General features: G+C 40.5%; 1 protein-coding gene across 2 annotated transcripts in view; it reads left to right on the top strand.

Moving 5' to 3' along the window:
* The first annotated feature begins 2,855 nt into the window (after positions 1–2,855).
* LOC114463670 (arf-GAP with GTPase, ANK repeat and PH domain-containing protein 1-like) overlaps positions 2,856–14,814 on the top strand; it is a 34,597-nt gene continuing 22,638 nt past the window's right edge. The window contains exons 1-2 of one of the 2 annotated variants that reach the window (XM_028447367.1): positions 2,856–3,605; positions 4,071–5,271. In XM_028447367.1, coding sequence (XP_028303168.1) covers positions 4,122–5,271 — 1,150 coding nt within the window. In that variant the 5' untranslated portion in view covers positions 2,856–3,605; positions 4,071–4,121. Of the gene's footprint in view, positions 3,606–4,062; positions 5,272–14,814 lie in introns of both variants that reach the window. The other variant, XM_028447368.1, reaches the window with a different exon arrangement.

Genomic DNA, 14,814 nt, shown 5'->3' with positions numbered 1-14,814 from the left:
GACTCCCACCTGGACCCCCTGCAGTTTGCTTATAGATCCAACAGGTCTGTAGACGATGCTGTATACCTGGCTCTCCACTTCATCCTCCAGCACCTGGACTCCCCAGGCTCCTATGCCAGGATCCTGTTTGTGGACTTCAGCTCTGCTTTCAACACAATAATCCCAGCTCTCCTTCAGGACAAGCTTTCCCAGCTGAACGTGCCAGACTCCACCTGCAAGTGGATCACAGACTTCCTTGTCTGACAGGAAGCAGCACGTGAAGCTGGGAAAAACCATCTCTGCTCCCCGGACCATCAGCACTGGATCTCCTCAGGGCTGTGTTCTTTCTCCTCTGCTCTTCTCCCTGTACACCAACAGCTGCACCTCCTCTCACCAGTCGGTCAAACTCCTGAAGTTTGCAGACAACACGACCATCATCGGTCTCATCTCTGATGGAGACGAGTCTGACTACAGGTGGGAGACAGACCGGCTGGTGTTCTGGTGCAGCCAGAAAAACCTGGAGCTCAACGCTTTAAAGACAGTGGAGATGATAGCAGACTTCAGGAAGAACCCAGCGCCCCTCACCCCCCTCACCCTGGGAGACTCTACAGTGAGGTCTGTGGAGTACTTCTGCTTCCTGGGGACCATCATCACTCAGGACCTCAAGTGGGAGCTGAACATCAGCTCCCTTATCAAAAAAGCTCAGCAGAGGATGTACTTCCTGCTGCAGCTGAAGAAGTTCAGTCTGCCAACAAAGATGATGGTGAACTTCTACAGCTCCATCATCCAGTCCATCCTCTGCTCCTCCATCACCATCTGGTACGCTGCAGCTACAGCCAAGGACAAGGCCAGACTGCAGCGTATCATCCACTCTGCAGAGAAGGTCATCGGCTGCAATCTGCCCTCCCTCCAGGACCTGTACGCCTCCAGGATTTTGAGGCGTGCAGGAAAGATTGTGGCCGACCCCTCCCACCCCGGTCATAAACTGTTTCAATCTCTCCCTTTTGGAAGAAGGTTTCGGTCCATCAGGAGTAGAACCTCCAGACACAAAAACAGCTTCTTTCCCTCTGCCACCATCCACATGAACACACCCCAAGTCACCCACTGAACCCCCCCCCCACCCGATCACCACCTCCATGATGACATTATCTGCTGCACTGTATATATATATATATTTATATTGATCCTTTATTCTCTATCTATCCTTTATTTATCCCTCATCCTTTATCATTATTATTATTATTATTATTGTTGCTGGGTTGTTCTTTGTTTTTTTTCTTTATTTTTTTTTTTTTTTGTTGTTGTTTGTTTTGTGCACCAACTACCAAGACAAATTCCTTGTACTGTCCTTAAAACTGTACATGGCCATTAAAAACATTTCTGATTCTGATTCTGATTCTGATTCTAAATATAACTTATAATGATAAATATAATGACTTTTCTGCTCTGTACGGACGTAAAGATGTTTTTACAAGTGTGTAAATTAGTTATTGCAACATGTCCAACTGGTGGTCCACGGGCCACATTGGGCCCTTAGTTTAATTTTGAGCTACAAAAAAGCAAAAACACACAAAACGAAAAACAAAAACATGAAATAACTACAAAAACACACAACACAGCAGCAAATATACAGTACATAGAATAACTGTCTAATTTTGTTGTGATTTTGTTTTTGTTGTCTTTCAGTGTGTTTTTTAATTATTTTGTGTATTTGTAATGGAGGCCACACAAAACTAGAACGCAAAAGTGGAAGTGGTACTTTCTTAAAAATAAATGTATCAAAACAGGCAAAAAAAAAAATAAAACACAAAATCTAATATTATATTGAAATTTTGATGTGCTTCCGCTAAACTCGGTTGAACTGAATTTTCAACTCAGAAATCCAAAATTTCGAGTGGCCTGAATTGCAGCATTACATAACTGTCCGTTAGCTTGCTTCTTGAATGGCGAGATTCCGTTCCACATCACACTTCACAGAGTTATCAGTCAAGGGTTGTCGGCTTTCTCCATGTTTATTATTTATAGATTGACCCCGTCACGTTTTGGAGCCGATTGTCGGGAAAAGTTTTCTCTTAACACACCTCAGATCAAATGTTAATCTTATAGGATAATATTATAAAACATAAACTGGCTTTTGCCGTCCTTGGTCGGGAAGGGGAAAACCTGATTATTTGTGTGTACCCCACTCCCGCATAAGTTATGTCACAACAAGAGCTGTCCCAAAGATGCCAGTGCACCGTGCAGCTGAGCAAGCCTGCGGGACAGAAGGCCTGGCGCACCTATCCCACAATGTGAAAGACACTGCCCTGATATAAAAAAACAACATATTTTGAATTATTTACGCCTAATTGTTTTTGTAGTTTTACCAGTTTTACTGTTTTCATTGAAAGAAATTAGGATTTTTTTATTTTCAAAATGGTGCATCTCATGCATACAATGACTGTACATAATATGCATAATTGTAAAAGTAGATTATAAAGTGTTTTTTTGGGATTTAGTAATCACACTTTTTACCCAGTTTATGCACAAATCCTATTGCACTTTGGAAGCTTCTCTTTAGGAGACAGGGTCAAAGTGGCCAATTACGGTACTACAGTGTATTAATGGTTTGTCTCAAGAACCTACCAACACAATATCACAGGGGATCATGATACTGTCACAATAATTATTTTATTGTTTGGTTTGTGCCAACACAATTTCCTCATTATTCTGGAATGTAAAGAAGGGTTTTATTTTATTTCTGAGCCTTAATAGTTGTTGCAGATTATTTCCTTGCTAACCTGTCAGTCCTGATGTCTCCTGTTATTTCTAAGGACTGCTTTTGTCTTGCACTTCCTGTTAAAATGATCCACCGTCTTCCTCTCTGTGCAGCTTCACACTGGCTCACAGTGAGAGAGACCAATCAGGAGCTGCACATACCGGGTTAGGGGAGAGAGAGACACAACAGATGCGTTGGCAGGAGCATAGGCTGTGGCTTTCTGATCCATCCTCAACTGCCTCCTGTGTTTTTTGTCATGTCGGCACAGATGAAAATCTGATGAACGTGTGCGAGGACCTCCATCCCCTCACAGCGGCGCGCTCACTCCTTGCCTGATTGCAGGAGCTGCATCCAGAGTGGATGCTGGTCTTGCAGCAGGCTAACAGTGGGTTAGCGAGGAGCTGTGAGCATCAGAGGAGGAAAAAAAGGAGGAGGGGCCGCCGGGGGCTTCCTCTGCCTCACAGACACATTTTATTGACTTGCTAATTGGATGAAACACTCGGAGGAGAGGATGCGGTGACCGAATGTGGCTGCTGTCCAGAGGAGGAAAACGGGCACCAGAAAGCGGTGTGATTGCTACAGGGTCTTTTTCAGTGTGTTTTCTGCACACATAACAACAGATGTTTTTCCAGCATCTCCTGATGATCCTCATACCGTGCATCCATAATTTTATGCATAACATCGTCGAGCAGAGGTTTCAGCTGCCAGACGCTTCGTGACAAGTGAATGATTTCCATTTTGATATTTTCTCCTGTCACCTGGTTTCATTCTGGACTCATCAGCCTTGTTTGAGGTGCCTGATCTGTTGGCACGATAATCAAATGTACCAGGATTGGGGAACGGATATTCTCTGTCTGGAAAAATGAAGGTAAAAGCCAAGAACCAACCTGTAGTACAATGACATTATTTAGATTTTATTTATTTATTACTTAACCAAGGAATGGATGAACCCAATGTATTGACTGAGGCTGAACCGGCAGTCTCTTTACATATGCATGACTACTTGTCAGATTTGGAGAATAAATTAGGTAAAAAGAAAGGGAAATCAGAGACAGGAAAGGTTTATGAATGGATCTGTTGTAGAGACCGGTAGTAGTGGTGTACATCAAGGAAAACCAGTCTAGACTTTCCCTTCAAATACAATCAGGACATTAGCAGGTTAGATCCCTAGTTGTTGAACCCATCCTGATGCATTTGATAAGGTTTTAGAGTGATTGAATCAATGCACCTGCAAGATCAACTGCATTTTTTTTTTCCATGCCAAAATCTGATTCTAATCTTGGACATTTCTTCTTTTTCTTTACATTCTGAACACCATTACTGAGGCTTGCAGGTCTGTTAAGATTGGAGATCACGTGCCGCTCCACTGAAGTCTGCCGTCCAGATGAGCAACGCGGGTAACTCTCAGAAACGCACCACCTACCTAATTTCCCTCACCCTGGTGAAGGTTGAGGCTGTGCCAGAGGATGTAGGCGAGAACCAGACGGAGGCTCTTCCAGAGGGGGAAGGGAGCCCTCACAAGGAGGAAGAAGAGAAAGAGGAGGTGAAGGAGGAGCTGCTGGTCACCCCGGAAAAGAAGGAAACACTTGTTTATGGGGAAGAGAAAATACAGGTGGAGGAGAAGGTGGAACAGGTGCTGGTCAAGTATGGCAGCCCCAGTGAGATTCGAGGAAAACCTGAAAGAAGGGAAACACACAGACATGAAAAAGACTCTGTTTCCTTTGGGAAAAGCAGAGACACTTCTTTTGTACACGGTCCTGTTCGGCAAATGGTCAAAGTGTATGGTGGAGCTTCCTCTGAGGCCACCATACGCAGAGAGGGCCTTCGCTCTGAAGCTCTGCGACCTAAAACAGAGCTCTACCGAGAGCCTCCGATGCTCTTCCTAAAGGGGGAAAACGGAGCAGACTTGAATAGCCGCTCTCGGTGCAGCCTTCCTTACTCAGTCCCACCTCAGGTGGGCCAGCACCCTGAAGTCCAATCAAGGTCTCACTCAGGAGGTAACAATGAATGCTGGAGGGACCTCAGAGAGGCCAGTGCAAGCTTGTACCAGACGGCTAAGACCTTGGATCGAAGAGATAACCGTTTCGGGGACCAGTCTCTTTCCATGGCAGCTACAACTCTGGGGCCTTACAGGGCATCCTGGGCAGACAGCGATGGCCGAGGCATGCTCATTCGGCCAGGACCTCCTATGAGTGGAGGATTTTCAGGCATAATGTGTCGAGAAAGCCCTCAGGGGGAGAAAATTAGGACTGTCACTGTGACTTTGCCTGTTCCTCCTGCAACTAACATGTCCCGGCCTTCAAGAAAAGCTACCACTCGTACTCTGGATGACAGCGAGCTGCACTTCTTCTCTGATGACCCAAAAAAAGAGAGGGAAGATCAGGGGGGAACCATTCAGAGAGCTCCTCCCCGGGATCGTAAAATGCTGAAGTTCATCAGTGGGATTTTTGCCAAAAGCACCCCTGTGCCACCTAGTCTCAGTTCTGCTCCGCCCCTTTATCCTGCTTTGGAGAGGTGCTCGAGTGAGGAGGAAGGTAAGGTTATGACTCCCAGTCAGAAACCAAGCACACAGACATCACTGGGGGTGGAGCCACAAGCAGGAATACCTGAAGCACAACACTGGAGGCCAGCCTCAAACAGAATAAACAAAGACACAGAATAACTTAAAGAGGACCCCAAGGGCTAAATAACAAAACCAAACCTGACACTCATAATAATAAATAAATGAATTAAAATTGACCGATAAATTTCACCAGGTAGAAATATTCTGGATATAATTTATGTTTTTTTAGAAATAGTAAGGATTTAAATAGATAATTTGGTAATAAAACAAAAAATTGGAGCTGAATTTCCCATCGCAAATGTATGTGAACATTCACCGTGTTCCCAGTTAAGTACCAATCACTATGTTTTCACTTTAACAATTCAAAGTGACTCACGAGATTGTGCGGCCGACTAGAAAATTCACAGTTGTGTCACGATCGAATACGTTGCTCACTCATTTGTAAGACCCATACCCCAGAAAACATCGTACATATGGCAATAATTAAATGCTAAATAGAGAAAAATGAACAAAAAAAAAGAAATGAATTGGAAAAAACTATATATGTTTGCTTTTATTTCGACCCATAATTATAGAAGTACATAGGGTTAATCGTAAAATAGGAAATTCACAAACATTGCAGATTATGGATTTATCCATTATTTGGAGTTTATGTTGTGTTAGATTGTTTTTCATAAAGTTTAAATTAGATCTAGTTTTGGTTCGGTCATCTACTACTCTCCTACTACCTTGTTGCATGCTTTTAAATGAAAACCTTTAGAATACTTTTTAAAAACGCACACAGATATTTCTGGCTATAGGCAGTCATTGGTGTTCATCTCAGGAGAATGAAATTTGTCTTCATTTATAGAATTGTTAAAAACAAATGTAGAATATAATCAAAAGTACTAATTTCATGAATGGTTGCTGGTGTTTTTGAGGTTCAATTGAGTCTAAATCTAAAGTGGTGTATGATGACAATAACTGACAGGTACCCATCATTCAGCAGCTTGTGGACAATTTAATGGATTAGGAATCCATACTTTAGGTTGTGCAAATGAAGGGCCTTAAAACAGTAGAGCCCCATCAAAGCTAGAAACAGATCTGAATACAAAATTTCTATATTCATGTTCATTAAGATCATAGAGGGACCACTGACCCCATGATGTGTGACAATCAGACTATTTTTTTTTAAATGAAGGCATTTATTACATTTAGAAATGGTGTTCATAAATGATATGATATGCTTTTTTGAAAACATTAAATCAAAGTTTGTCTGACAGTCTGTAACAAAGTGACACTTTGAGCCCCTTACTTTTATTGGACCTTTATTTAACGGGCAGACCGACTCTTATTTACAGCCTTAAAATGTTCCTGAGAGAAATAAGATGGTAAATAGGGCTTCCTATTCTCCTTGTTTAAAAAAATTAGCTGAAAATCACAGAAAATCCTTTCCTAAAACAAAAACAGCGACGACACGGAACGGAATATACCCTAAATGTATAGCAAGTGTAAGGACAGTGACTTCTAGGGCTACAAAATATTTAGCCTATCTCATGAGATGTATTGTTTGAGCGTACCTTATTGCCTTCTGAAGGATTAAAAGGTAAAATTATTTAACTTAACTTATCCATATCAAGCATTTTTGGTATGACTTTGGGATGTTTAGTCTGTCGTTATTGACATCAAAGTATCGTATTGGGTACCCATTGTGGGGTATCCAATTTGTGGGCTTGTTTGGTCTTTTATTCAGACATCCATAAGTGAATATTTGGAAAACAAACGTAGGGCAATGACTAGGGCTCAGTATTAGGGCCACAGAAGAAAAAAAATGTGGAGGTTAAAAAGAAAACCTCAAGCACGTCAGAAAAAAAGTCAAAAATCAAAGTCGAGACTTTTTAGGCCCACTGAAGAAAAAAAATATCGGAGGTGAAAAAAAAAAGAATCATGCATTTCAAGGAAAAAAATTGGGCCCACAACACGGTTCTACTATGATTATTGTTTGTTCTGCGCAAGGGTGAGTGTTTCTTCTTACATTATTCGATGTGTTGAGATGCTCGCAGCTACAATGTAAACACACACACACGGCTAATACACGTGCGTGCACTACACCGGGATGAAAATGCTAAACTCGCACACAGCCGTTTAGAGAGAGTTGCGACTTCGGTGTTGCAAAACGTTTATTTTTTGTGGTACTTTCGTGTCTCTCTTAACAACCTGCGACGGATTATGTGAAAGACGCGCTCGTGTGTGAGAGATAATGCACGAAGATGGATGTAGATAGGCACACACACACACACGCACACACAGTATTTATAATAAAAATATACTAAATGAGTAAAATAAAACAAAAAACTAAACAATATTTATACAAAAAGTACACAAAATTAATTCGAAAAACATACATTACAGAAAAATACACCTATGAAAATGACTCAAAATACACAAAACTAAATATTTATACAAAAATACACAAAATAGCAATAGAAATGCACAAAACTACACCAAAAAAGATACAAAAATACACAAAATGACTCCAGAATCACTACAATGGTAACAAAAACAATAACAAAATAATAATAAACAAAAAGACAACAGAAAGATACATAAATACACATAATGACTCCAAAAACATACATTACAGAAAAATACATCCAACTAAAAATATATAAAAATGAACATAAAAAAACAACAAACACATTTATCATGCACATGTCCCATAAAATTAAACCAGGGAAATCGCGCACGCTATTTTACTTTGCACCCGCAAATAAACCCCTTTATAACACTACAGAGTACAGAGTATGTACACCTCTTTGTACATCCAACCTTCAAACACATTCTCATTTGCCATAATTGACAACTGTACTAAAGCTCCCACATGAATACATACTTCCGACGGGCACTGTACTAGTCTGAATAAAAGAGCAAACAGGCCCACAAATTATGAATTTATAGATATTTGTAACATGTCCACTGGCATTTGTTTATTTATTTGTCTGTTAGCAAAAGTACTTAACAGATTTTGCAAACATTTAAAGTAAAGGTAGACCCTGCACCACTATAGACTGATCTTTATGACATTTGACTCAGATATGTTGGTTCTTCAATTATCCCACCAAGTTTCATCTGGATCAGATCCAAATTGTGCGCATTTCATCACTATTTTTGTAGAAAAATGGTGGTGCATTTCCACCTACTGTACCGTTTTTGATGGGATCGAAAAATTCTTACAATCCTTTAAAGTGTAAATGATCATTGTACTGGAAAGTGCCAATATCTGGCAAAGAGGATAGTTGGTGCTTGGTGGAGGTTTGCGCTGTGTGAGCGCTCTTTTTAAATCGTAATATCTTACAAACTCACAGTATTCCTGATAATGAGTGCCCTTTTTCAAGTGGAGAGCAAACTGTTCCTCAATATGAGGCCTCACTGCAGTCACAACATGGACATCTCTGAGTGCAAAGGCAGTGATGGCTCTCTGTTCTTTGATTGCTGCGATGTATGACTTTCTGATCTGTTTTTAGGAAATTCCCCAAAATGTCACATTCTGACAAGGAAGAACCTGGTCATGTTTAACACTTCTCCTTGACAAATTAATGCATCTCTTTATAGAATGAAGGAGATGAAACAACTTTATCCATTTTTAATTATCATCGCAGTCAGAGGGACATCATCTTTGACACAGAGTGCAGGTCGAAGTGAGCTCTGAATAATTTGTCGGGAGTAAAGTGGGACATGAATAATTAAGGTTGGGGGAACACAGAGCCGTGTTCATCGGGAGCCGGCTACTTCCTGCGTGTGCATAGGGTTAATCAGCCTTTCTATTCATTTGTCAGTCGTCTATTGTGTTCAGGTGCTCATGAGCATCGTGACGAGCCTGTAATCACAGGCCATAGTATCAGCCTTTCAAAGACCGAGGAACAGTGGTTTTATAATTGAGGTTGGGCATGTTGGTAAGCAGCAGAATAATGTGAAAGACACACCGTGGGATGTTTTACAACACAGGTGGACATTGTGTGTCTGCCTCACACACATACACAAACACATACACCTCTCTGTATCCATGAGACCAGTTATTATATAGAGACCGGGCTTTGTGCCTTCTGGAAAATTGGAGTTGCCATGGCAACAGCAAGCCATAAGAAAAGCTGTTCGGTTTGCAGTGTGACGCTCCCGATGGAAGGAGAGTGGAGATCGCCCAAAATATGTGGATGAGAGGCAAGTCACAGAGGTCCACGAACTTGGAGAGGCTCCGCCCTGCACGCTGTCAGCCAGCTGTGTGTGTGTGTGTGGAATACAGCACATCTGTCTCACTGTCTCTCATAACATTTAGTGAGGTGTGGTGAGGTTTTTAACTTTTTAAGAGTCAGATTTACAAATTTGTGAACACAACACATAACTGATTGACTGACTGCACCATCACTCACTATTAGGGAGAGGTCGGCCAATTATGCCGACCTGAGTGGAAAAAGGAGGTACCTGATCACTCTCTTAGCATGTACAGTGGATATAAAAAGTCTACACATCCCTGTTCAAATGCCAGGTTTTTGTGATGTAAAAAATGACAGCAAGATAAATAATAATAATAATAATAATAATAATAATAATAATAATAATAATAATAATAATAATAATAATAAACTTTTTCCACCTTTAATGTGACCTATAACCTGTACAATGCAATTGAAAAACTAACTGAAACCTTTCAAGGAGAAAAATATAAAAAAAAACTTAAGATAACCTGGTTGCATAAACATGCACACCCTTAAACTAATACTTTGTTGCACCTTTGGCTTTTATTATAGCACTCTGTCTTTTTGGGTATCAGTCTATCAGTGTGGCACATCTTGATGAGACAATATTTGTCCACTCTTCTTTACAAAACCGCTCCAAATCTGACAGATTGCGAGGGCATCTCCTGTGCACAGCCCTCTTCAGATCACCCCACAGATGTGCAATCTGATTCAGGTCTGGACTCTGGCTGGGCCATTCCAAAACCTCAATCTTATTCTGGTGAAGCCATTCTTTTGTTGATTTGGTTGTGTGCTTAGGGTCATTGTCGTGTCGGGCATTGTTCAGCTTTCTAACAGAAGCGCAAATGTTTTGTGCCAACACTGCTTGGTATTTGGAACTGTTCATAATTCCCTCCACCCTGACTAAGGCCCCAGTTCCAGCTGAAGAAACACAGCCCCAAAGCATGATGCTGCCACCACCATGCTTCACTGTAGGTATGGTGTTCTTTTGGGGATGAGCAGTGTTGTTTTTGTGCCAAATATACCTTTTGAAATTACAGGTATGGCCAAAAAGTTCAACCTTGGTTTCATCGGACCATAACATATTTTCCCACATGCGTTTGGGAGACTTTTTGTTTTTGCAAAATGAAGCTGGGCTTGAATGAAGATAAAGCTTCAATCTTGTCACCCTACCCCATAGTCCAGACATATGAAGAAGACGGGAGATTGCTGTCATGTACTACACAGCCAGTACTTGCCAGAAATTCCTGTAGCTCCTTCAATGTTGCTGTCGGCCTCTTGGCAGCCTCCCTGACCAGTTTTCTTCTCGTCTTGTCATCAATTTTCGATGGACGTCCTGTTCTTGTTAAAGTCACTGTTAGGCCATATTTTCTCCACTTCATGATGACTTTCTTCACTGTGTTCCATGTTATATTTAATTCCTAGGAAATTCTTTTGTACCCTTCACCTGGCTGAACAAAAAACATAACAAAACCAACAACAGAAACACACAAAACAATAGTAAAATGACAACAAAAACACACAAAATTACTTTAAAAAAAAAAAAAAAAAAGTCAAAATACACAAACTTCTTGTTCTTTCCTGTAACGCACATTCATTATGCTATGGTCAATATTCACTATGGTGACATAAATGTTGATAGTGTGGCCCTCAGTTCTTCACATTTTTGTGAGCCCCCACTTTGATAACAGTTACCCATCTATGATCTAAATTATGTAAAGTATGTATAAAGTTATGTTGGTGACATACAGATTGAGAACCTCTAACTCACGCTAATGTCACACGTAGCACAGTTTGTTAGAGATTGTTTAATCCAAGCTGAGACAGGTTCCACAGATACCAGTCAACTGTCACTGGGATTGTAAAAAAAACTTTAAAAGGTCATTTAAAATATAAATATTAATAGTGATTATTATTACCTTAATTATAAATATACAAATTATTTGATTATTATTTATTATTGTTAGACTGACAGCTAAAATCGAATGACAGGAGTGTTAATGCTTTTGTCTCATTTGTTATACAATGAGGTATGGACTAATACTTCAGGATGATAATGATTAAAAGCAGCTCATTTAGTTCTGTAACTCCCACACTCTCACTCTACCACAGCCTGCTCTCTGCTGCACTGTTTAAATGGTTTCTGGCAGGTAGTTTATCCTGTTTGCAAAATCTTATTTGAGTCTATTACCATCAAAGTCGTTTAGGTAAGAAGTCACAAAGACTTCCCACCAGGACAAGATTAAGTATTCTTATCACGGATTACCTCTCAAAGAGGAATACTCAGTCTTTTATCATCATGACAGAGAACAACGTTGTCATAAACCATGAACCGTAACTTTCAATGGAAAAACTGTGGACACTCATTGGGGAAGTGGACAAAACGACTTAGAGGAAAGACTACACTTGCTGCACACATATATTATAGATACTGTCTTGATCAAATATGCTCAAGTGTTGGCCTGCAACCCACATGTGGTCCTCTGTCTCATTTAGTGCAGCCCATCAAATGCAAACAAGGACTCCTAAAACACACAAAACAACAAAAATACACAGAAATATACAAATTTACTCAAACGCACAAAAGACAGCAAAAATGCACATAACACAAAATTACTGCAAAAACACAGAAAATGACAACTGAAACACACGAAACCAGAGTCCAATACACAAAACTAGAAGGCACTCAGAGAGTGCAGTCCCCCGTATTGCATTGTCACAAATGTTACAAAGCTATTGAGAACCCATTGAAACACTTCCAATATGGCATTAACTCAGCTATTCAATAGTGTTTGTTAGAAATTTATATCCCAATTACTAATGATACAGTAGATGGAAATGTATGGGTAGTATTGGGTCCGTCCATATTTTTTTTTTTTTAAATCATGATGAAATTCCCAATCCAGATCCAATCTTGGTGAAACTCAACGGAGTGATTGAGGAACCAACACTACATGTCCAAGTCAAATTTCATGAACATCAGTCAAATAACAAACCAAGAGATGATTTTTTTTTAATTTTTGCCAATTATGAGAAAAAGGAATTTTTCGATTTTTCAAACGGATCCAGATTCAGGATACTGATCCGGATCACCCTCAAGATATAATCACTTCTCATCCCATTTTGAAAAATTTTGGAAAATTTCAGCAGCATACCTTCTAGGCGGAAGAAATAATTCAGAAAACATAATATCAAGAACACACAAAGCAAGAACAAAAACACAAGATTACTCCTAAAACAGAAAAAAATACAACAAAAATACACAAATGTAAAACACAGTAAAATACACACAATGACTTCAAAAACATACAAAACAATAACAAAAACATACCAAGTGTAACACAACTTCCACTTACTAGCAACATTTGTTTGTTCAAAGGGCCTGTACTACGAAGCTGGATTTCCTCTTATCACGCCAACTTCTAGGAGTTATTCCACTTGTCCTGTACTACAAAGCTTGCTAACTTCTTACCAGGCTAAATAACCATGATAACTTAGGCTAACGTGGCCAGGAATAGGTTTGGTTCCGTAGAAGATCTGAATGAGTACAACGCCAGTGGGCGTAGGTGTGGGGCCTCGGGGTGGGGGATGGGGCAGTGGCGCATTGCGCTGGGTCCTTAGCTCCCTGGGGCTTTCTCCGGTGTGTATGTAGGGGTGGTTATCACCTCTTGGCCTGGGATCTCAGGAGGGGCTGCTAGGTCGTCGGGGGGGGGGGGGGGGGGGGTGGCCTGGAGCTCCTTGGCTCCCGTTGTCACTGCCAGGCTGGCTGTACTACTTAATCTGGCTGCTGCGCCACCCACTTCAATTTCTCTACACTGGCTTAACTTATTCCATCCCACAACACCATATGCACAACTGTAACATCACATTGCACTCTCAGCTTAAAATAGTTTACTCTTCCCTACCCCTTCCATTGTCCTACCCTGACTTACTCTTCCCTATTCCTTTCTCCCTCACCTTGGGGTAACACTCCGCTCTCTATTCATATTCTCTATCTAATAAAATGTTTCGTACCTTTCCTTGGGGAGTGCTGGTGATAGTCACAATTAGGCAACAAAATAAATGTATCTATTTAATTGCAATAATAAAACATGCATAGCTGTCATTAGGGCTACAACTAACGACTATTTTAATAGCTGACTAGTCATCGATTATTAAAATAATTAATCAACTAATCGGATGACAAATTGTACAATTATTTGCTCTAAAAACACTTAAAGTGTAAACAGGTTCCTTACAAACACAAAAAAATGTAATACATCAACACTAGAATCTGCTTCAGTATTAGCATTTAAACAATAACCACTGATGCTGAATCTAGTTAATTATATATCTGATAAAGAGTTACATAAAGTTATGGTTGATAAAAATCACTCTGATTACCTGTAATTTCACCAGATCAAGCTTGATGATTTAATCAGTCAGGATATTTAGGTATTATCAGGCCTGGAGTGGCTAATCGGGAGGACCGGGACAGTTCCCGGTGGGCTGGTCTGATGATTGGGCTGCGATGGTCTGTGTCACGGACTGAGTTTACCTCGTACTGAGATCGATTATGAGCATATATGCGCATGCAACCCTAACTCTAACCCTAACCTAATCCAATAAATGAATAAAGCACGTGTCCGTTCACGTTGAAAACAAAAATAAACAAAACTTAGTTATTAGTTTTTAGCAAAAAATCCTTTTCCGGTATAGTGCGCATGTACATATATGCTCATAATTGATCTCAGTACGAGGTAAACTCAGTCCATGACACCGGTGTTTACACGCAATCCTCAATCATAACACTCTGTAGATCACGCTAAGGAAGTCACTGCTCCTCCACTGGCAGCTTTTTCCTTTTTTTGCTGACTCATTACATCCGTGCCCTCTGTCAGGTTCAGGGGTGTCCAAACGCGGTCCTGGAGGGCCAGGGGTCCAACAGGTTTTCAATGTGTCCCAGCTGGGAGACTCGTTAGCAAAGCTGCCTCAAGATATCTGAAGTGATGGAGCAGGGACACATTCACCCCTGGTATAGACATATGAACTACAGATACACCCACTCCCATTTGCACCCCTACAGCCCATCAGCCTTGAATTCCTACTTAATTATGCTTAAAAAAAAAGAATCTGAATTAAAACTCAATTTGTATGAATAGTTAATATGGAATAATTAAGGCATTTATCTATGCATTTGGTATGATTTGCCATCTTGTTTTTAATAAATGAAGCAGGTGATTAATTATAGCTGAAGTTAGTGTCGTGGTGGTCATGCCCTAAAGATCTCATGTTCATCCATT

This window comes from Gouania willdenowi, chromosome 5 (assembly GCF_900634775.1).
Source record: "Gouania willdenowi chromosome 5, fGouWil2.1, whole genome shotgun sequence".
Taxonomy (NCBI): Eukaryota; Metazoa; Chordata; class Actinopteri; order Blenniiformes; family Gobiesocidae; genus Gouania; species Gouania willdenowi.
This window is presented reverse-complemented; position numbering and strand designations above follow the sequence as displayed.